This window comes from Poeciliopsis prolifica, unplaced genomic scaffold, assembly GCF_027474105.1.
Source record: "Poeciliopsis prolifica strain line A6 unplaced genomic scaffold, Auburn_PproV2 SCAFFOLD007, whole genome shotgun sequence".
Taxonomy (NCBI): Eukaryota; Metazoa; Chordata; class Actinopteri; order Cyprinodontiformes; family Poeciliidae; genus Poeciliopsis; species Poeciliopsis prolifica.
In genome coordinates this window covers 17,465,830-17,489,909 of record NW_026562382.1, presented here as the reverse complement: position 1 = coordinate 17,489,909, position 24,080 = coordinate 17,465,830, and the positions used below count along the sequence as shown (strand labels likewise).

General features: G+C 37.5%; 1 protein-coding gene across 1 annotated transcript in view; it reads right to left on the bottom strand.

Annotated features, from left to right (window-relative positions):
• wnt10a (wingless-type MMTV integration site family, member 10a) overlaps positions 1–23,867 on the bottom strand; it is a 29,685-nt gene extending 5,818 nt beyond the window's left edge. The window contains exons 1-3 of the mRNA XM_055032335.1: positions 23,377–23,867; positions 21,829–22,094; positions 12,853–13,229 (exon numbers count right to left, since the gene is read on the bottom strand). Coding sequence (XP_054888310.1) covers positions 12,853–13,229; positions 21,829–22,094; positions 23,377–23,438 — 705 coding nt within the window. The 5' untranslated portion in view covers positions 23,439–23,867. The remainder of the gene's footprint in view (positions 1–12,852; positions 13,230–21,828; positions 22,095–23,376) is intronic.
• Positions 23,868–24,080: the final 213 nt, after the last annotated feature.

The following is a 24,080-nucleotide window of genomic DNA, read 5'->3' as shown; positions in this document are numbered from 1 at the left end:
AATCTGACATGTTAAGATTGTTTTTTACACTTTCAAGATCCAGTTGATCAATTCAGTTTAAGTCAAAAATACTTCATTATTCCTGTGGAAAATTAAATATTGTCATGTCATCCAAGAATAAGTTATGCAAACGAATAGATTTTAAAAATACAGCATTTTCTTGTAGAGTGAATGCTGTAATGATCATTTAAAAGATGGCAAAATGTTTTTGTATCATTGCATGATTTGGTTACAGTTTGTTGAGATAAAAAAAAATAACACACAATTGCACTTTTTGTGTCAACAATGTTGTACTGATTTAGAGGTTTGAAAGGAAAGTTTAAAGGAGTTGTGATCAGTAGAGAGTGGATAATAAAGGCTGTAAAATTTTAGGATAAACAACAGTAAAACAGTTCAAACAGCACTTGCACTGAGTTTAGAGAGCAGCTTTGCAAGTTTTTAGAAAGAGTCAGAGGCAACCCCAGAATCACAAACGTCCGGGCCTTAAACACAGAGCAAAGTCTGTAATCATGAAACGCTCCAGCCCACTTAAACCTTAGAGAGACAAACTGACCTAGGAGTCATAATTGCATCCACATTGCTACTGTTTGATGACGGGTCATTCACAGCGGGATAGGGGGTTCAAAGAAGAGTAGAACTGGAAAAAGGAGCTTCTGTGCGGTGTTATTTTAATGGTATTCAGATCTTTCATACATAAGACAAAAAATGTATTTCTTGTTTTTTTTTATAACAAGGTTGAGAAAGTATTTTTTTTTTGTGTGTCTAATCAACAGATTTAAAGCTCCAAGTCATATTTTCAGAAAGATGTATTCAGAGAAAAGATGGGAAACTACTTTATGATGGACAATTCAAATAAAAAGTGAAATACTCCCTGGACTGCAGCCCCTTTACCAATACACAATCCTTTCTGGTGGTACAATTCTGGCTGGAATAACTTGGCGCAGAGCTACTTCAACTACTTTTGACTGGTATTTGCAAAGCAGTCTATCCAGGAGCTGCATTTATTTTTCTTGATGCTGATTGGCGGTAGTCCCCAACAAAGAAAATAAGGAAGACTGTAGATAACCCCTGCAGAGATGGTTTTCACTGTGTGTATTAATGCATGTTGATCTATTTTTGGTGCTTGAACTACAAAGTTAAATAGGTATAAGCATTTTCAGAGGGGGTCTCAAGAGTCTCGTATTTCACTGTGCATAAACTGTTCTCCAGGCTGCCACAGGCTTTTTGGGCCTGCCAAAAAAACTGAGACATTATACATTAGACAGATGCACCACAGCAACAAATTTCACAATGAATTGCAAAGCAATGTTACCCGATCTGAAACCATGTAATACAAACTCTCTGCATTGATGAAGATGCCCTAATCTCAGCACGCCAAATACTTTGTCTTGTTGACATTGCAAAAAAAGGTCAGAATTTTTTCTGGTTGTATCAGTAAAAAAATCATGTGTCAAAAGACATTATTGTTTGTGCATTTTAATTGCTTAAAATAGTCAACATATGTGGCACAATGAGAAATAGTGTGGCTGCAGCTAATGCCAAAGATAAACTGAATCAATACAATTCTTTAAGCAGTAAAAAATACTTCTGTGAGAAAAGACTTTACAAGTTAGACCAATGTTACTTACTTCCATATGTTTATGTGTGACTACTGGTTAGCACAAGCATGCATGAGACAGTAGGAAGTCATTAGTTGGCCCTTCTATCGACTGTCTAAACCCATTACCAACAGTTTCACAATCATCTTGATAAATTAATTCAGTTTTAATTACAACACATCAAATCATGAAATGAAGAATCCAGGAATTCCTTTCATAGGTGATCAAGACTTGATCTTTAATCTAGTTTTCCATAATAACACAAAGAAGAAAAAACACATTTTCAATCAAGATGGACCAGAGGCAGAATCCGACTCAGAAATGATTTCTGCCAAACTGCTAAGCAGAACAGATTACTTTCAGTGGAACATGTACCACAGGCAAAGGGAATGTTGCATTTTATATCTCTGCACGTCAATTAAGTTTATAGTCTCTTCCTTCACAGCTGAGGTTTGGACTTGAATGGAAATACAAAAAAATGTTCTTTCAAAATAACAGAAATTACATCTGATTTAAATTTTTACACTTCTGCCAATGTGTCATCAAAGGAATACCATCTGTTAGATCTTTTGTGGGATATATTTGTTCATTAAACCCATTGTTAACATATGCACACCCTACGCCCTAAGCAGGCAAAGTTTAAAACAGAGTCTGCATAACCTCATAAACCTCAACAAAAGAAAAGAACTGTGAGTGAAATGTGCTGTAGGTGTTTAGGAAACACTCTTTTGGCGTGTAGATGAAAGACAAAAAAGGTAAAATTTGGGCCATTAACAGGTGACAGGAAATAAGGAAGCTGTCTGCTCTCACTCTAATTGAAGTGGTTTGCCTGTAAAACATGTGATTTGATCCATCAAACAAAGAGCATTAGCTATGAGTATCTAGTACAAGAGAAAATAAAGACATGGGCTAAAATTGGATGACTGATCAAACACTTCCTGTCTGAGCTAAAAACTTTGCGGCTTTATATTTCCCGACAGAGAGCATTCAAAGACTCAAGGAAGTTGATTGAAGATCACAGGAAAGATTGTGATTTTTATAAACAACAGAAAAAGTCCTGTTTCACATTATCTTTACCAATGAGTGTGTTACATAAGTTTGGACCAAAACAAGAAAATCAGTTGCAGAGTCTGAAAATGAACCCTAAAAATATTGATGTTAAATTTAGGACAAATGGAAAATGAGATGACAGGCAAGGTTGGTATCATCAGCAATCACCTCTACATCTAGTGGATACCCTATCAGCTCTCAGATATTGTTGTCTATGGTTACTTACCATAAGGATTAGATTGCTATCTGTAGTCCCAAATTGATTTGTCATGCTTGACAGTCTTAGACAAGTGAAACAGGATTTGCAAATATAGGTCAAAGGTTTGGAAAGAGAGAAACATGGATACTTGAGAAAAGAAAAACAGTTGATATTTAGTGTAAACAACCTGTAACATAAACAGATCCCAAGTTTCAGATTTTTCAGTTATGTGTTTTCTGCTGTGGCCTTTGGTGTCAAATATGTTTTGAGGTACTCACTATTTTTTTTAAAACAAAAATTGAGAGGCATCCAAATTTTAGCAGTTCCAGGATTTCTCTAGTATGAGGGCCTTTGCTTCCTATTCACTCCACATCAAACAACGAGCCATTTCTCCAGCTAACATAAGACAAGCACTTTTGTTTTGTTTGTATTTCTCCATTTACCCTGCTGCTAATATGGTGGAGCTGCATTTGGGAGATCTGTGGACCAGAGCTCAGCTGAAGATTGAAGATCCAAGTCCGAGCTCTGGGGAAAATAAGCCTAGCATAGCAGAAGCAGGTATTAATTCACCAAATAGCTGAAATGGGAGATGCAAAGATTCACCAGGTGAGCCATTAAATTAAGGCACTTTAATTTATTATTTATTGCAAATTACCTCTCATGTGATCTGGTCTCTTAATTTTAAGTTTTCAATTGTCTGTACAAAATATGATCCACGGAAAACATAAGCAGACATAGGCAAAGTAAAAACACCTTGTACTCTGCCTATACACTACAAAGAAAGTCAATTGTGTACCATATTTAGAACAGACATCTGGCAACTTTTAATGGGCTTAAGAGAGTTGACAGAGGCATCTATAAAACAACCCCAGACAGAGATCAAATACAACATATTGGTGGCAGACTAGGACTGGAGGCGACATGACACAGTAGACTAAAGGAAACTCACTTTGGTCTACTTTATTTTACACAGAGTAAAATGAGGGAATAGCTGAAGAAAGAATAGCATTTCGGAGCCCTGCAGTGTTGTGACTATGAAAAATTTTGGATATCTCTTGACAATAGTCAATAATTACAGTGATGATTTTTCAGAACATACAAACTTAATGAGGCAGTTCGGTTCCTGCATGCACTTGCCTGTTGCAGCTATTTCGTAACATATTAAGACTCAGGACTGCAGTATGCCAAAGGAAAAGTGTAGGTACACGCTATTAGTTTTGTCACTTCAATTAAGGTTTGAATGAGTCAATGGCAACTCCGCAGTTATGAATCAGGAGATGATGACCAGTGGTAAGAATATGAGGAAAACTCCAGAAGCATGACAAAGGCGTCAAAAACCATTGAATGTGGCTATAATTAACCTTTCCTGACAGCTCATTTCTTTAAGCAGTAAATGATTGTGCTTCCCACCTTGACTAATCTGAAAACCCGACAAGGTAATTCGGTTGTTTTTCCAAGTGGCCTTTCAAATTGACAATTAGGAACACATTTTTACGTTGCAACATGGGCTGTATGATGTATTCTGCATATGGAATCACACACATTGAGCAATGTCTTTGCCAATAACAAGCAGCTCTACTGTGCCAATAAAAATTAACCTCTTATTCCTAGTTTTGTTTGCTGCTTTAAGTTTGATCATTGCACTAAACCCTGCGTCATTAGCATGAATCTCTTTTGGGAAAATCCTAATCTAATGTCTGCGTGTCCCATGGTCGACCCCTCTTCACAGATAAACAGCTCAGACTCCATTCGCAGCCTTGTGTTTGCCAGTTCAAAGGAGATCTGCTAAAGAACCCTAAAGCCCAACAGAAAGCCCAGGCAAAATCAAAGCACACAAACAAATCCCACAGCAACACATTAAACCCAGACATCACTTTAAACAAATCAAACGCCTTGCTTCAAAAGAGCAGCTAAGCATGCGCGTATGAATACACATGCTGACACAATGACATGCAGTTACAGGGCAAACGTATACAGCTATGCAATCTCAGACTGTGTGTGCAGTTGTGTCTATGTATGCAGCATTTACTCACTGTTAATTACACACAGTATCCCCAGCTCTCATTTAAAGACTCTAATAAAATGTTATTACAGACATAAGCACTTCCACCTGTTGAACTTTTACTGTGCATCATTTGCCTCTGCACATACTCGTGTGTGTGTGTGTGTGTGTGTGTGTGTGTGTGTGTGTGTGCATGAGTAAAGCAGACACATGAACTCTACTAGTATTTGCACAGTGTGTGTAAGTACAGATCTCCTTGTTCTGTATCTTCAGAAAGGGCCTGCATGCCACCGAGGATATAAAACATCCTCTGAGAACTGCAGGAATAATGCAGCACTAACGTTGCTTGATCAAACAGTTGATTCCTTTTGTGTGGTTTCTGAGTAAGTGAATTAACCTGAATTGCCTCCTATGAGCAGTTCATCATTGCTCATGGGTTAAATTAGCCATTAAACGATCTGGGAGTCCCAGTTTTGCTGGTTTGGGCAGATCTCAAAGGGGTGCCGTTCAAATTCATTATGACCTTCTAATAAATCTTACAGAGCCCCAGTTAAAGCTGTGTTAAGCCCTCACATACACAAAGTTAGTCCTCGATTGCTTTAAAACATCTGCTTTACAAAAACAAGTTTTTCTATTAAAACTCCTCTAAAGTGGCTGATTAACTTTAATCACCAATTCTTTCCGTTGTTGAGGAGTTTGGCATTTTGGTACAAAGCAATGCTCTCATTCACAATATGACTTGTCCTGCAAAAGTGTTCACATCCCCTGGGTGTTTTTATTTTTGATTTTTTTCACATCACAACCACAGACTTCAACCTAAATCAATCTAATGCAAAGGAAAATGCTAACACAAAGAGGTTTATGAAGGCGTAATAATATTCACAGTCGATTCCAAATTGACTGAAGCTTCATCGAACTTGATGGAGAAACATTCATTTTAAGTTCACAGATTCTTAACAGGATTTAGGGCTGGACTTTGAGCAACTTTAAAACACTTATATGCTTTGATTTTAACCATGCTGTCGCTGTATTCAATGTTGACCCATTGCAAGGTGAATTATTGCTCCATATTCTGTTTGGCTGTCTGTTCCATCACACCCAGGAACCTCTTACATTTAGTGTTAATAATACACAATGCATAGCTTCTTGCTTGCAGCCCAGAAACTTCAGTGTTTATCTCATCCAACCAGAGCACCTTCTTTCACAATTTACTGCACATGGTATGTGGTAAATTGCAAACGGGTCTTCAAATGGCTGTCTTTCAACATCTATTTTTTTCACCATTATTTGATAAAAGACATTTGTTTAGTGCACTTATCTCCTAACCCTGACTGTTTAGATGGATGGCCATATCTCTGTGGCTATCCATCAAGACAATGCACTATACTCTTTCCATTTTCACATGATGGATGAAATGGTACTTGGTGAAATCTCCAACACTTGGGATGGTGTTTTCAAACTCTACTCCTGACCTGCCATGATGCATTGTATTTTATTTTGGTATATCAGAGTAAAGAGACTGAATATAAATGCACGCCACAATTTTCATTTACATATGTGCAAATATTTACTACAGGCATTAAAAATTTTTCTTTCACCTCATAATTAGGTTCTAGGTCATGTCCATGTGTCACCAAAACACAATGAAGCTAGTGACGCAAGATAGCAGAGGCATAAGTGCTTCTCCAAGGCGCTGTTTATTTATATAAATGATCGTTTTCACTATAAGTAGTTTGCTTAGATTGTAATCACAGTCGACATTTGTTCAATCATCTTCAGTGTAGTAAAAATGAAAATGGTGAATATTCTCACTTGAACTTTCATAGCATGTCAAATTTGATTGAAAAACATAGAGGAAGAAAAAACTGGGATGATGTTGAGCTACAAGCTACAGATTTTTATACAGCAGTGGAAAAGAGGAGTTGAGACAGGTAACTGCCTTCCTGCAAAGCTGCAGCCTTTCTTTCTCTGTGCTCCCCTGCAGTCTGGGCCTGATGGTAAATCGTAATTATCAAGACGCTTGCCAGTAACACAGCAGACTGTTGTGTAGCCAGCACTGTCACCACCTGCCTACCTAATGAAAAGACAGGATTCAACAGAACCTTGACATGGCTCTTAAATCTGCAACATGAACACACAGAAGTGTGCCAAACATTTATTTTTGAAGTGTGCTCTTTAAACGATAAGGATACTTCTAGGAGAAAAAAAAAGAAAACTATTTAGCCAAGACATTTATTGCCTGCTTATGTTTTATTGACTTCAAACTGTGAACTACTGAACAGCCATGTGTGCAGCTTGCAGCTGCTTAACAATAGAGGAAGGCTGGGCTGTCTGTTTTTGCAGCAAAATGGATGTGGGATGGATTTCTTTCAGCACTGACGAGCAAAGAATATTGTTTTAAAACCTGTTCAAAACTTGTCGTTTACGTAATAGTTATTTATATGATGCCACAAATTGTCTTTGTCATTTTTAGATTCAGCCAGAGAGAGGTTGGAAGAGGTAGAGAGTCCGGGAGAAAGAAATGAGGGAAGGAAGGGCGAATCTCTTTCTACTTTCCGCCCCGCTGTTTGAAGTCTAAAATCTTTTGCAGGGTTTTAAACATCTGTTTTCAAACTGCCAGCAGTCACTAATTAGGGCTAAAAACAAGACGGGACGTCGTGAGAACCCTCGGGTGGGCATGAGGCAACATGCACACCCTGTGAAAGGAGAAAAAAAAGAGAAAAAAAAAACCCCACGACATTCCTCTGCTTAAAGACTACTCCTCTGAAGAGGGGAATGGGACAGGGGTAAGACTGGGCTGGAGGGAGGTGAGGTGGTGATATCAGTGGGTTGCTGGAAGGGAAAGACACAAGAGATGGGTAGGCGTTCTTTTACAGCCCCACCTGTCAGTGTTTTCTGTTTCATACAAGGGACCTTGTGTATGCATGTACATGTTTGTGGCTTGTTTTTAGTAGGCTTTATTGTACTTTACAACTGAAGTCATCAGATGTGAGCTGTTGCAGTTCTTTACTGACTCATTTGCTTCTCCGTCTTTACCCACTGCTTTTTTCTCTTTAACTGCTTTATTTCTCCCCTAAGTTATTTACCTTTATCTATAATTGGCTCTGTCTACTGTCATTGCTCACTGAAGTAATGCTCTCCAGCCTGTGGCCACCTGTAACCTGTTGGAGATCAGACTCAATAAAGCTGGTGTGTTACTTAATAATTAACTTCCTTTATTAGACAAAGAAAAGAGTCCATGAAGTGGTTCTTAAAAGATAATTAAGATTCTGTGCTCTATATTCTAACTCATGTTTTGGAGATCAAAGCATCAGATGTCTAACAACAGTGACATTTGAAGAACACTTTATCTCTGCAAAGGTCATCAGAGGCCATCAGTTCTGTCTGTAAGCTGGGGTCTGGAGTCTAAAACCATCACAATGACTGAGGCAGACAGAGGAGGGATTTGAACTAGCAACCTATTGGTTTCAGAACAACTCTCACCTTCTGAGCCAGGGTTGCACCCCATTTTATTTTATAGTTCATATAGGAAAGATACAAATATTCCCACTGCTGCAAAGTTAATCTAATCCACAGTTTTTTATTATAATGAGGTGTCTATGGCACAAGGGCATTACAGTAATTATGTCTGAAGGGAACGTGTCTCCCTCACATTAGAAAAATATTTGCTTTAGAACCCTAAACATTTATGATAGAATATTACTTCTCCCAGTGGTCTCATAAAAGTTGCAGCATGTAAATGTCTTCAACAAATTTGTTAAAATGATAATGGCATAAGACAGAAAATCTATGAAAAAAATATTTCCTCTGCCTTCTTGCAGTCCTCCCTGTATAGAAAAACACCACGTAGTGAGAAATAACCAGAGCCAGGAGGAGGGCCTTAGCGCTGTCAGCCACTCTTGTTCTAAAGTCCTCTGCCTTGCGTTCTGATATGCTAGAGTTGGTTCACCACAAGATTTCCTGCCACGAATGCTAGTTGGCTGATGACAATGAATAATTGGTTTTTCTATATGTTGTTTCTTTGTCATTAGAACATTTAGCACCATGCATATGAGCTTGATTGACAGCACTAAGATGCTCTTCCTGTCTCTGATTGGTTGTTTTTGACCAGGCAATTTTGCAGACTGCTAGTGATGTTGGGACAAGGTGGAGGAGCTTGATCTTCTCACAGATTATCTATCTCATATTATCCTGTCACAACATGGTAACAGTCTTAATAAATATGGAAAAAATATATTTTTGCAATTTTTTTTAAATGATAATCACAGAGAGAACTATGATAGCTAATAAACATGTTGTGTGTTGACATGTTATTTTTTGAGATATTCTTGCCCACTGATTCAAAATATAATTTTGGTTAACATTTTTTACATATTTAACTTGTGCTGGACAGTTGGCATAGTTGGTAGCAGGGTAGCCTTGCAATTAGAAGATCTGTTGTTCAAATAATTCTGCCTGGAGTTTGCAAGTCACAATTCAAAGGGAACACATAATAATCTAAATTAATTTGTCAAATTATATTTTTATCACTGTAACCTGAATTGTAAGGCTGCAAAAAAGAGCATATTGAATTCTGCAGATATGTTGTTTCACATTGTACACCAGTGAATGGTAATGGAATATTTTAACAATGCAACATCTCAGATATACAAAATGTGTCTTGTTAATGAGCATTTCGTTTGGATGTGTTGTTTTTTGAAGATAAGTAAAGAAAACAAAACATAGATGCATGTTGTGCCGTGAGACAGTCTGAGTCAATTTCCCTCCTTTAATCTGAATTATGATGAAGCACTCATTCAAAATAACAATTGTGTAATCGAAACTGAATCAATCTGTTAAAACAAAATAAGAGGCCTAACTCAGTAAAATATAAGCTTTGTTTAGCTTAGCAATTCATTATTACTCATGTCATATCAACTCCCCCTCACTAATAGAAACCTTTTGTCATCAATCTGATAAGCTGCCAGTCTTGGCCAGGATTGTCTTTTGTAAAACATTTTTGATCTCAATGGAATTTTCTTGGTGAAATAAAGGCTGAATACAAAAATAACATCAGATAAATGTGTATATGACTAACTCTAACATTCAGCTACAGAAGGGAGGCCAGCTGTTGTTGCATTCAGCTGACGAACCCATTTGTGTTTTGTCTGCAAAATCAAGGGAACCAGAAGTAAACTGATGAAAAGATACAATCCCAAATTACTCTGGAGGAAACGGGGGAACAATGAGTAATTTATGGTTGCTACTTGTCTCTCTGCCACAACAGAGCTGGTTGCTGCCCAGCTTATCAATGTCATTTACATTTTTTCTTGCGTTGCCCCAAGGGAAAATCCTTTAGAACGAGTCATCAAAACAACGATCGAGTGTCTTTTCAAATGGTGGCGGTTGTAATTGTTCCCTTTGAAAAAATAATAAAATAAACTGGGAAAATTCTCAACTAATTACAAACTCTTGCATCTCCATTAATCTTGTCATAAAAGACATTAATCAAGAGTAAAAAATGTGTTGACAAAAGACAGCCAGTGTGGCAACCTTATATCATTAGACAGTTATTATTTCTGTTAGGTACAAAAAAAAATTTTGAATTTTGAGCTTATGTGAAAACAAGGTCAGGGGGTTCAGTCTTAGAAGAAACAGCAAATGGGATGCATCTCAAGCGATTCTTAAAAAATGCAGTATATATTTAAACTTGACTATCGTCTTATCCAGACACATACCAAAGTTTTTGGTAGCATGTGAAAGAAAAAGTTTGAAAATTGCAATAAATTTATTCAGAAAAGACACATTAAGCATTGGACAAAAACTGAGGAATTATGTTTAGAAGAAGTAGGAAACCTTAAAGATGGCAGAAACTATTACTCAAGAATGGATATTAAAGTTTGTCTATTACTTCTAAAAATAAGTCTGAAATTTCCACTTTTTCAACAGAGGAACAGTGTTCACTGCATTTTCATTCACTTAGTTTTATGAAGAAAAGCATTACTTCTATTATATTAACTATTTAGCATCATGGACAAATATTTTTGCCACGATCCTTCTGGAAACATTATGGCCAAATTATTAATGTCACACAATTGAAGTGACAAGATGTAGCAAGTCTTTGAGGCTCATGCAAAGCTCAAGTAAATAAATACTTAGCATCATACCTGAAATGTCTTGTCATCTGGCTATCATTGTTTTTATATTTGTTTTATTTTGTTTATCACAGAATTGAGCAGCAATATAATGTAGTAAAAGAACCATTTAGATGAAGAAATGAAAAGCAGGTGTGCTTTGATGCATAGTGATGTGATGCAATTATGACCAAAAAACCCATCTATCTGAAGAGTTTTAAAGTGTATATTTAATTGAATATTTTTAAAGAGAAGAAGAATATTATGCAAGATAGCAAACAAAAGGATCACTACACCTTTTTGTGTTGAAACTAGATATTTACATAAACCTATTACAAAGACAAATCCATTGTTTTCTCACAGTCTGAAGTTAAATCAGACCAAACTTTTCTTGTTTTAGTTTAGTTATATAAAGTATTTTTCTAAATCCCAGAGAACATTTTTTTGTCAATCAATTTCAAAAGTTTACATACATTTGGTCAGTCGTTTCTAAAATTTTATGATTTGTGTCAAAGCTTTCGGGTTTCCACAAACTTCTAACTGGCTAACTGACACATTAAGTTAATTGGAGTCACACCTGTGGATGTATTTCGAGGGAACGCCTGAAACACACGGCTTCCTAGTATGACACGATCAGAAATTCAAAAGAAATGAGCCAAGATATCAGGAAGAGAATTATGCAACTGCACAAGTCTGGCTCATCGCTTGAAACAATTTAACGCTTGAAGGTGCCGCGTTCATCTGTTCACACAATTTTATACAAGTATTGACATGATCAGAATGTCCAACTATCAAAATGCTTATGCAGAGGATGATTTCTGTGTCCCAGAGGTGAACGTCTTTTGTTCCAAAATGTGCAGATATACTCAAAAACAAAAACTACCTTTTGGTAAGGTAGTGTCATCATCCACAGTCAAACTGCCCTGTACCTGAAAGGCCCCTCAAGGAAAAAGCCTTTACTAAAAAAGAAACATAAAAATACAGATTGTACTTTGCAGATGCACACTGGGACAAATATCTTAATTTTTGGAGGCATGCCCTCTGGGTTGATGAAAATAAAGTTTAACTTTTTGGCCATAATTACCATTGTTATATCTGGAGCAAGAACAGGGATGACTACCCCATCCGGGTGGCAGCATCATGTTGTGAAATATAGTAGATGGCATCATGAGGAAAAGAACATTATGCAGAAACATTGAAGGGACCTCTAAAGATATCAGTCAGGAAGTCAAAGCTAGAAGTGACTAAAGGACAAAACAAAACAATGTTCTCAGTCCTACGGAGAGAGTTCTAAAAAGGGTTGTGTGAGTGAGGTGAGCTACGAAATGGACTGTTACACCAGTTTTGTTGTGAGGAATGGGCCAGAACTCAAGCAAACGATTGTGAGGAGTTTGTGGAAGAAAACCCAAAAGAAAACCCAACTGGAGCATATCAGGAGTTTTCAAGACAGCTATCCCTGACAGTGATCAATTGTATGTAAACTTTTGAAATTCAAAAAGTTAGAAAACAATTCTAAAAAATATTTTCTGCCATGTTTTCTGGTATTTAGCAAACAGAAATAATTTGAGGAATTCTAACTAAGCTAAAACAAGAAAAGTTTCAAGATTCAACTTCAGACATTGAAAAAATTGAAATTGTGTTTTTTTATTCAGTGTTTGTAAATATCTGGCTCAACTGAATTTGCACGGTGTATTAGGGTATAATTAGCTGTGGCCAAGAAATAAAGCTCCTTACATTAGTGGAAATATCAAAAGTCACATTTCATCAATCACTGATATACATTACCATGTTAGAACAACTTACTAGTCAAGAAAAGCTTAGTTGTTTAGAAACAAGGGAATAAAACAAGCTATATATAAACAGTTTGTATTATGTAGGGCAGACACTCACCCGCCTCCCAACTTTGTTATTATGCAACCTCATTCTTGCATGGATGTCTCTATAGGTTTCGCGGGCGTCCAGGAAGTCCCTTGAGAACTTTTCCCCGAATTCCACATCAGGGCTGCAGCCACCCCACTCCCAGGAGTCTGGCTGCAGTCCGGAGAGCTCGGCGGGGTAGTGTTCCATCACACCGTGAACCATCCCTTTCCCTCTCTGGATGGCCTCCAGCTGTAAGCGGCTGAGCTTGAGTCGAAATGCCTCCTCGTCCCCGCGCCGCTTCTCGTCACAGCCGCATGCTTTCAGTTTTCCCATGGAGCAGGCATTGGCCACCGCGTGCACCACCCCAGCTGCTGCGATCGCATATGCAAAGGCACTCTCTCGAAAACCTGTGGGTACAGTCAGTTTATAAGTAAAAAGCTCAAGCTGAAGGACATGATAAGCTTTGAACAGGACAGAACCATATGTTTAGAAAAAAGATAATTTCATTGCAAATGAAAAGTGATCCTTGTCCTTGCAAAGAAAAGTAGTCCCACTTCATGACTGTACCACCACTAGGTTATAATGTGGTGAAGTTTATTTAGGCTTATCTGCAATTTTAGGATGTTTTCACAACAGAACAGTCTTTTGGGCCACTTTATTTTCTGGACTAAAAGCAGACTTTTTTGTTAGTTTGTTTAATGGGGTTCGCTTTCACATTGTACTTTTCTGCAAACGGACTTCAATTTTTAAACAAAGTCATGTGGGTGACAACCACTCCTCCCATTTGACAGGAACGACGGAGGACAAAGCACAGAAAAAACAAACTGTAAGTTCTTCTTGTTGCATTTCAGTTGTTGACATTTGTGCTGGTATTGCAACTACAACTGCATTCTAAAAGTCAAGACCAGCTCATGCAACACAGGTTTCGCAATGGGATAGTTTTACTTTCTCAGTGACATCGGCAAATGCGAGCAGCAAGCTCAATGAGGCGAGATGTTGGCTCCCAGCATTCTGCCTGCAGTATCGCCGAGAAGAAAATGGCATGATTTCAGTACAATCAGTACATGCAGTAGTACCATTAGCAACCTTGAAGGACTCAGTTTTTCCATAATGCCCAGCAAAAGTAAGCCAGGAAGCCCAAAAAGATGTATGTATCTTGTTATTGGTTTGGACTGCACTACGGTCCATTTGGAAGAGGACTGAGACCACCTCAAAAAGTGGATCTTGGTCTGATTAGTTGGTTTGCACCTGGGCTTGCTTGAGTATAGTCACACTTGCAAAAAAGGTAAGGATCGACAGAGGAAAACAAATTCTGGTCCATTAAAAGCAGACCAAATGTGTCTGGTGTGAATGCACACTTAGTTTTCCTTAATGTTTTTTGAAATTCAATTAAAAAGCAAACAAAACTATTTTATTACTTTTAATTAAAAGGGCTGACATTCAAAGAAGCAACATTTTCTTTACACCAAATGAAACTTAGGAAAACATGCGCAACGCTTAATGACTGCGCAAATCACAATCAACTGCTTTACATACCTAATGACAGATATTACAGACATTATTTTCATATCATATCATATCACTAAGCAAGCAAACACTCTTAATGCACGAGGAAGTACAAGAGACAACATCAGTTAAGTAGTTTCTCCTGGTAGACCAGAAGAACATGAACAAACTGCTACCACTCCCATTCAACAACACAAAAGGCAATCACCGACCGTGACAAATGTGGCTTGTGTCTTTTTGTTTTGTTTGTCCTGCTGCTATAGATATACAGCAGTTTACAAAGGTAGTCAAACCAACTGACATTTATCACAAAGTTAAGTTACAACCACACCGAGAGGGAGATCATGTGTGATAGACCAACACAAAATAAAGCATAACTCCGAAACAAATTTTAAAATCTAGCTGGTTTTACAGAGATTCTTAACTGTAGGCAAAATGTCTGAAAAGTGTGGCCTCTTTTTTAACTTTACGTCAATGATTTTGTTGCCCATTTTCATATTTGCAGCTGAAAGACTTTTTGGTCAGTTGCTACAAGTTTTGGAAATCGGAACACTGAAATTGTTGCCCTTTTCTGCATGACAATATCATCTTTCATTTCTCTGTCACAAAGTCACATCTCTTTGTAGACCTGTGCATTGTCTGGGATATTCTGACAAATGAAAATACTTTGACAAAAACCACTCACTTGTTCCTCTGGTTAAATATTTTATGAAATGTTCCTAACTGAAAAAAAAAAAAAAATCATGCCACAGTACGATGCTGCTGGCATCATGTTTCAGAGTATAAATAGTGTGTATCCTTGGTTGTCATGTTACTGTTTTTGTTCACTAATAACCCTCAAATGTCACAAAACACTACATTTGTATCAACATAACATTAGACAGATGGACTTAATTCACTAATTAGATGGCCTCTGAAGCTAAACTGTTGCAATAGGTTTTAATTAGGGGGATCATCATAAAGAGGACAAATTACAAGTCAACAAAACACACAAATCAACACACAATTTTTACCTTTTATGTTTTTCTCCTCCAGCTCCCAAAACTGTGCTATAATTGTGTTGGTCTATCATATAAAATCCAAATAAACTACATTGAATTTGTGGTTGTAGCATGACAAAATGTGGAAAACATAAAGACCTTTGAATGTTTTTGCAAGGAACTGCACAAGGTCTGCTTGGCGATTAAATAAACCAACACTAATAAGAAGTCAGGGATAAAAATATTTCTGACTTTGACCTAACCTACTCCTTATGTTATTTTGATCTGTTACACAGATCATAGTCATCAGTCAGCTTGATTACTCACTTGTGCTTCTGTATGATCTAGTTTGATTCTTCCTCTGAATTTCATCTTTTTAAATGTCGTGCTGAAAACCTAATAAAAAATGTCCTTGTTTATTCTAGAGAAACTGCTTGTGCCATATTGCATCTTTTGCCTTGTAATCGAGCCAAATTGGCTTGAAGGATCACCTCAAGAACAGGAGGTGATTCAATACCTGTGTTGGGTTCTCTTGACTTTGTAACTGATTTAACCTCATCAGCTACACACACATTTTTCTCCTTGACAGCAAATGCAAATTAATGTGTCATTTTTAAGTGCATTTGCACTGTGAGAAAGAAACTGATATTTATTCATGGAACTGTTGAATTTTACAGGTTGAAGGGAGACATATTAATCCATCCCATCTGGGGTGTCTGCTGTTAGATGTGAGCATTCTGTCAATGAAGGTGCCATCAGTTTCTTTAAAAGCAGCCCCACTGGGATCCACTTACTGGTTTAGAAAACAGTGAGGATTAGAATGGAAACTTGTAAAGCAAACATGAAAAGAAACCACTCAGGGGTTTACAGTGCAACAGTTTGAAAGGGGGAAATGATCCAAGCAGCTTGTTGGAGTCATATAAAACTATTAACTTCCCATTTTAGCACAGTTTGAGGTTACTTCCTTCTTTCTACACATGTCAGAAAACGTAAAACTGCTTTGTTTTTGCAAGAATATGGTGTAACGTTTGACGCAGTTGCTGTCGTACTGAAATTCTTTGCTCAGCATATATAGCCTAATGATGAACACATAAAACGTCAAAGACAGTCGTATAAGGACTGAACAAGAGAGTCTTGCGCAAGTCTTGTTATTGTGCCATTTGCAAAAGATTAAAAACTCAGTGTCTAAACCAAATCTAAAGTATTTTACTCATGTGGATGTATTGGAAAGAAATTGCACATGTTGTAGGAACACCCTTTATTACAAGTGCAATATGCAAAAGGCTGAAACAAGAAAATAAATGTTTAAGAAAAAATAGGCTGTGATGTTTTTCTGTACATAACTCTTTTCAAATTTGAATTTTCAACTAGAAATGCAATAAAATCAGAAGCCAGAAAAGCCTTTCTGGAATTTACATAAAACTTTCACCCAAAGAGTTTTATGTGTTTGAAGGGAATTGTCATCATGAAAATGACATTATTAGTATGTGTTGATTTATCACCAGGAAGATCAAAATTATTTGTGTATTTCAAGCAAACACCTTCAAGCTGGGTAGATTGTGTTGCATAACCTTAACTGTGAAGTCTTTTGTCGTAAATACTTGCTTTTTCAAAGTGACAGGTGTGTTTAAATGAAATCATTATTTGAAAACAACTTCTTGTATTTACCCAGGATTTTTATTTGTCGATAAGAAACCATTTGAACATTGCAAAAATGCCAAATCTTTTTAGATTTAGTTTCTAGTGCAAATATCTTAGTTGAAATAAGACAAAAGTAACTTACAAGTAACTTTCGAACATAAAACTTACAGGAGCATGTTTTATGTCAATAATTTCTTAAAAATAATGAAAAAGTACCAGTTCCGATACCAGACCATTTCAACAGGAAAAATGTCTTGTCATAAGTGAAATAATATGCCAGTGGAACTAGCATTTGTCGATATCAAGAAATTATTGACTCAAAACAGGCTCCTATGTATTTCCGAAAAGTTACTTTTAAGTTAGTTTTGTCTTATTTCAAGTGTATTAAGATGTTTCCAGAAACTAGAAAAAAATTGTGATGAGATTTGATGAGATTCTTGCAGATTTTTGTATCTTGCAGATACAAAAAATAAAAAGATAAAAGTAATAAATCCTTTTTTACAGAACTGAAAATAGGAAATTAATGACACACAAGTGGATTTAATTTACCAACTGAATCCCTTTTGAAGACACAGTAATTATTTCTCAAATTTTAAGCAAAGGGTCTAAATAAACAAATACAAATGCATGTCTCCCTTTCTAGATTTAAAATTTCAATTTGGAATTTTTTATGACATTTGTATTTCTTCATTATGCATTATTATCTTTTGGCTTATAAAGAAACTTAAAAAAACAACATTCACAGAGGTTTGTGGTTTCAATGTGACAAAATTTGGAAAAGTTTGAGTGGTATGAATACTTTCGTTAAGGACAGTACATATAGTTTCATAACACCATGGGAATAAATGTGGTTGCTTGTATGGGAATGCTGTGGAGCTCTTTCACTCTTAATATCTAATCAGCTACTCTCTGTGTTCTGTGATTTGCTTAATTAGCAGCTCAGGACGATGGGTTCACTTCAACCCCCTTACCACACTGGTTGTTTCATAAAACAGAAAGAAAAAGAGAGGTTTTTTAGGCCTGGCTTGAAAGCAATTTTTTTTAAACTGTCCTTCTTTAATGACTTGAAGCCAGGAAGTTAGGAAGCCAAAAAGCCAAGTTGACGAGTAGGTATGAAGTTAGAGGCGGTGACCACATTCCTTCAATCAAATCAATAGCACTGCTTTAACTCCAATGCCAATTTTATGAAGGTACAAGCACATCGTGTTGAGGCATGGCCCGTTTAATTAGTTTATGTGGGATGGATCAAAGGTGGTTTGAATGGGGGCCATATCCCAGAACTTTAAGTACCTCTCACAAAACACTTGCAAGCCAGGCCTGAGACAACCTTTTCCTGTCTTGGTGTGAATTAGGTAAGGAGCAAGGTGGCATGAGGGTTTGAAGTCAACCTGCTGCTTTTAAGCCTCTGAATCGCCAAGGGAGGCACTTACAAAGACAAGCTGGTGGGTAGGTGTGAAACTGAGAGTGGTAAGAGTAGTACCCCAGTCTAACCAATGAATATGCTGGCAATTCCTGCTTTCATGGAGGTAAGCAAGCTTTGTCCAAGGTCAGACCTTTAATAAAAATTCAATAACTGAACATTTCAGTGTTACATTTCTTTTTTATGAACTAAATTAATACTTCACGTATATCTGCATTAGGCGGTTTTATGTTAATGGAGGCCAAGAAGGCTGGTAGTCATTGTGACTCAAGACAATGTGAAGCATGGCTTTAATCACATTTTAATTATTGTATCAAAAATTGCATTTTGTCATGTTGGAAGCAAAATAACAGGTTGATTTTCTATAACCAAAATCTAAAATTAGATGTTCAGCTTATAAAGTATAAACTGCCATCTTGTTTTCTGGAAGTTACAGGTGAATTATAATAATTAAAAAGCTATCTCTGGTTATTGTTTTTTTTTTTTTATTATGAGAAAAAATACTCCAACGTAAACTCTCATGTACATAACTCGAAGGAATTCCCTATCTGCCACCTCTACCCTAACAATTTGACCTGCATAAGGTGGGAGAGGAGAGATGGCACTTAGGCACACCCCCATACATAGAAAGCCTGTTTTAGCTCCTGTCCAGCTCTGCTCTGGGCTCCTCCACGCGGGTCCCCGGAAGACTTGGGAACAAATCAATCTAACAAATAATTCACCGGCTGCGGCACGCCCGGCTGAACTGATGGCAGAGGAAGTGGCAAAATGAATTAAAGTTTCAAAGGAAACTGTCACTTTGTGTTACAGAAACCGACTAAACAGGTTTATGCTTTTGCCTCCGAGAGTTGGGAAAGTGCTGAGAGCAAATTCACAAGTACTCGCTCTGGCAAGGGAAGTAAAAGCATTAGGAGCAGGCACAGTGACAGATAAGGAGAGGCAAAATGAAAGAAAGAATGACAGAGTGAGATGGTCCAATTCTCCTACTTCTGTTGATCCACGTCTTGCTTGGGTTCCTCCTTAGCCTAGTTTTTAATGCAAGCTGAGTAAGAATGAACACGAGCCAAGAAAATTCACAAGAGACCATCAGCAGAGATCTGTGGCGTAGCCTGAGGATCCAACAGCTTCTGATGCAGCAAAATTAGACTTCTAAATTGTTTATATTGTTCTATCCAATCACATGTCTTGCTTTTTAAAACTATTAATAAAGTTAGTTAAACAATTCTGGTTTGGCATACTCACTCTGTACATGTAAGACAGTCATGTCTATTTCTACAGGCAGTTATGCTGAAAAGCATGCCAGATTTCATCTAATTCGGGTCTGTAAACATGTCTCACTGAAAGCACCGCTGCTCTGCAGCAGCTGCACGCAATAATGGCTGCAACATGTTAACTTGTATCCATTTTTCAGCTTCTGTGGAGGGGATCGTATCAACATGCAACAGATGAATCATCTGATTTAAAGAGGTTGTTTATGTCAGTGGTTTGGAGTTTCTGCACCCGAGGCGAACCAGGGATGCCAGACAACTACTGTAGCAACTGCCTGCACTAATAATGACAAACAGCCTTTGAATGAGGCAGTTATGAGGGAAAGTAAGGCCAGAGGTGTGCAAGCATACAGGGCAATGAAAAAAGTTTATTTTCAGTAATCGCACAAACTCATTTAAGCCTGAAACTCTAAAGATCTGCATGAATGTTAGAGATGAAACACACGGTGTCTTGCTAAAGTATTCATAGCTCTTGGACTTTCTTGCATTTTTTTTCAGTTTACTGACTGAAACTTCAGTGCTTTTCATTAACTTTTTTATGTAATACTAAAACATAACAATTAAGATGTGAAAGAAAAGTGATTTATGGCTTTAAAATAAGAATCTCAGAAGTGTGGTGTTAATTTGGTTTTACTTTGTTGCATTTTGCTGCAGGGTACAACAGTTTTTTATTTTTGTTTGTTTGTTTTACATTTGGAAACAAATTTTTTTAACTGGGTCATTTTAAAAAATGAACATTATTTGATCTGAGTCATTTCATTGTAGTGATTGAATTGCTGGAAGGGAATCCTTTGCCCCAATTGCTAGTCTGCTTCAAACTTTAATGGGTTTTTCTTCCATGACTGACTTGTATTTAGCGTCATTCATAATCCAGTCAACCATGTCCAGCTTCCCTGCACACACTTAAGAAAAACATGAGGGAAACACGGTAGTGGCAGAGTAATACTGCCGCAACCATGTTCCGTTGTGGGAAGAGGTGTGTTACTGTAAAATTCCGTTTTAGTTTTCCTTCACACAGACGATTTTTGGCAATGGGCCATGATGTTAGAGTTTGATCTCATTCTCCCAGAGATTTACAGTCACAAACCTTAAATGAGAATTTTTTTGATGCCACTTAAAAAAATTGTGCATGGTAAGCCCACACATTCGAAATGAAATTTATTTTGAAAATGAATTGTGGTTTTCAAAATACATTTTCCTCTCATGTTATATCTATATTTGTGGGAAAATGATCTGGTGTACAAAGTAAATTAACAGAAAATGCTCCTTTCACTAAACTACAAGGAATCTTACTTTTCTTTAAGTTTTCTTTCAAAACTCACTGCTGTTTTGTAATAGGGACCTTCTGGATAAATGATAATAAAATCACTTCTCCAAATATATAGTTGTCAAGTATATCTTCTTTTTAATTTTGTTTTACACTTTTTATATGCTGAAAAGAATATTTTTAGGAATACATTAACTGAAAGCCAACCTAACCCAAAACTGAAACTATCAGCCACATGTTCCAACTATCCAGGTGCTCCGACTACTAAGAAATTGATGCCTTTTCCAGTCAATGACCTGGGATGAGACCATCTGAAGGCTTCTCCGCTCAAAATATCCCCTTTCATCCTTTGTGGCTAACTCGCAAAGCTCCGAGTACAACAAAGCATCGGAGAAAACCGATATGCAGCAGGTTTGGTAATCTGAAGTTGACTAGTTTCTTTTGAAGTTATCTGCTCCTTTGTGTGGGTTTTTGAGGAGCAACAGTATTGTGGTTGGGAAGGTCTGCTGGTGACTGGAGATAACCCGACCACTGGACGGCATCTTGCAAGGCGGCATTGATGAAAATGCAAAATGATCTCTTTGTGCAGTTTTTTTTAAGCTTTGAAGAACAATATTATATTAATTGTTGTTTGGGATCTTTTGTATCGCTGTACTGGCTAATCTCTCTGTAAGCCTGTGCTTTAAAGGGACTTCATTGAAGTGTGTTTGAGGAGAAAACCACAAGCCATTTGAAATCTAAATTTTTCCTACTTCGTGTTGCCTGCTGAACTTCATCTTTTATGAATTTGAACAGTACATTACATTAATTGTGTTAGAAAATTCAAAATTTTGCCTTTCATAATTCTAAGAGTTTTTTCATTGGGATGCAAACAGCCACATGGTAGAAAACACAAAAGATTGAGAAGGGTGCAGTAAAACTGACCTCTTTTAAAGACTATGCTGTCGTAGGGGATTTTGTTTCTTGTCTCCAGGCTGGAGCAGTTCCAGCGGTGTCCTCTGAACTGGTGCTGGCACTCGTGGATGGCGATCTGGATCCCCTGAATTGCCGAAGCCGTCACATCCGGATTGCGCATGCACACCTCCAGCTGGCGTCTCGTCAAACCGGGTAGTGTCATACAAACTGTGTTGGCATTCAAGATGGGTTCGATGTTGTGAAGCTTCAGACCTAAGATCTCATTGGAATCCACCCTGTGAGAAGCACAAAGTTGGGGGTTATTAGCAGGACGGCTCTGTGGTCCAGACCTTCTTGCCTCCGCTCGGCCAGATTTTGTTAGACACTAAAGTCTAGTTAAGACCACCAAGTCTCCTTGAATGTGACCCCAATATTCAGTACCCACAGTAACACAAAGATGGCTCAAGCTCACAGTCCCCATGTAAAACGTAATATATATATATATATATATATATATGGTTAACTGTCACAAAACTAGCTCCAGATGTGTCCACTTTTTAAGCACTTTCTTACTTTGTTTTATTTGTGACTCAGATGACAGTTTTTTAGCAGTGTAGCAGTGTAATAATACATCATGAAACTTATTTCACATTAATGTAAATAGTCTGAAATTAAATAAAACAAGACAGTTGTTATACAATAAGCTGATGATTCTGAAGTGGCATTTTTGTACCACAGTGGAAAGCCCCTGCAAGGTTTCCTCATAAATCATGTCTGGAGATATAACTTAAACATTTTCTAATTAACTGCAAAGATATTTTCAGACGAGAGAAGTTTGTGTTGCAGATCAATCACGTGAAACAGCATTCAGCCGACGGCACTTTCAGAGTTCTTTCCAACTCAACAAAGAAGCAGTAACAGCAGCGAGAATGAAAAACTCGAAATCTGAAAGGTGTCCAGCTTTTCCTTTCATCACCATTAAGTGTAAATCACAGGCTGCATGTGCTTCTGTGTGCCTCACTCTGATATACATGAAGTCACCGACATGTGTAGCTCTTGGCAAACACACATCAGCAACTGCTCTAGCACACCTTAACATGCAAATACTTTAGAGTAAGGCAGAGTGCACAGTTGCTTTTACAACTAAGCCACTTTGCCCGCCATTGTAGTTTTTACAACTTATGACTGTTGCAGAACTTCACTGACCACATGGTATCTGAACAGGACGTTCATGATTCAGAAGTTTTGACAATTGACTAAACCGTGTGCTTTCAGATATAGATGCTACCTGTTGGGATTTCTGTAAAAGTCTCACTTCATAAAGATTGAAAATCATATTGCCATGTTTTTGCTTATACTTTGAACATTAGCTGGTGTGTGCATCATTTACTTGCAAGATTAAATGATAACTTTCATGGTAAGTAGCAAACTATTTACTGATCGTATTAAATCTCTGCAGAAAGGTATTTTTATCTTATAATTTTTAAATAAAAATATATAAATAAATAAGGCAATAAATATAAAAATAAAGTAAGTTAACATCTATGTTTGAAAAAAAACAACTATATAGCAACTCACCTTTTATCAAGCAGACAGATAACCACCAAAACGCATGTCAGTGTGAGGACTGAGTGTTCCATGTTTGCGCTCAATAACGATAATAATTAAAAGTAAATAAAAAGTTGCAAAAAAATATATGTATATATATATATACATATATATATAGGAGGAGCTTTCAATTCAAACTGGTTCCAGTAGAACTCTTCTAAGTTTGGGGGATGAATAAACCAAAGTTACGTCCGTCTAAAAGTTTGCGCTGGACTTGACAGCTCCGACAGCCCTGCGTCCAGATGTGCCAGCCTCATTCAAGAAAAAAAAAAAGTTTCATCAAGCTCTAAAGTCACTGACAGGCAGGGAAACGCCGGCTGCTACAAGTTTGGAGAAAAGTCAGCTCTTTCGCTCTGGAATACATCCGCGCTCGCGCCGGTGTCTCCGCCAACGAGGAGTTTCATTGAGAGGACATCCGAGATGAGACGGACGCGCGGCTTCTTACTTATAGGCTTCCCTAAATGAAGTCTGCTTGAGTAGTGATGTTTAGTCCTCTAAACTCCTGCTCTTAGCGCTCTGCCAGCCCACTTTTTTTTTGCGTCACTCGGGGAGTAGAGGAGCGTCGAGGGAGGTCAAGTGCCTCGTTAAGGCAGGATAGAGATCCTGCGAGATAAGGACACCAAGAACACTTAGCCTGCGCCCTCTGTGAAGCAGAGCAGTTATATATTCTCCGG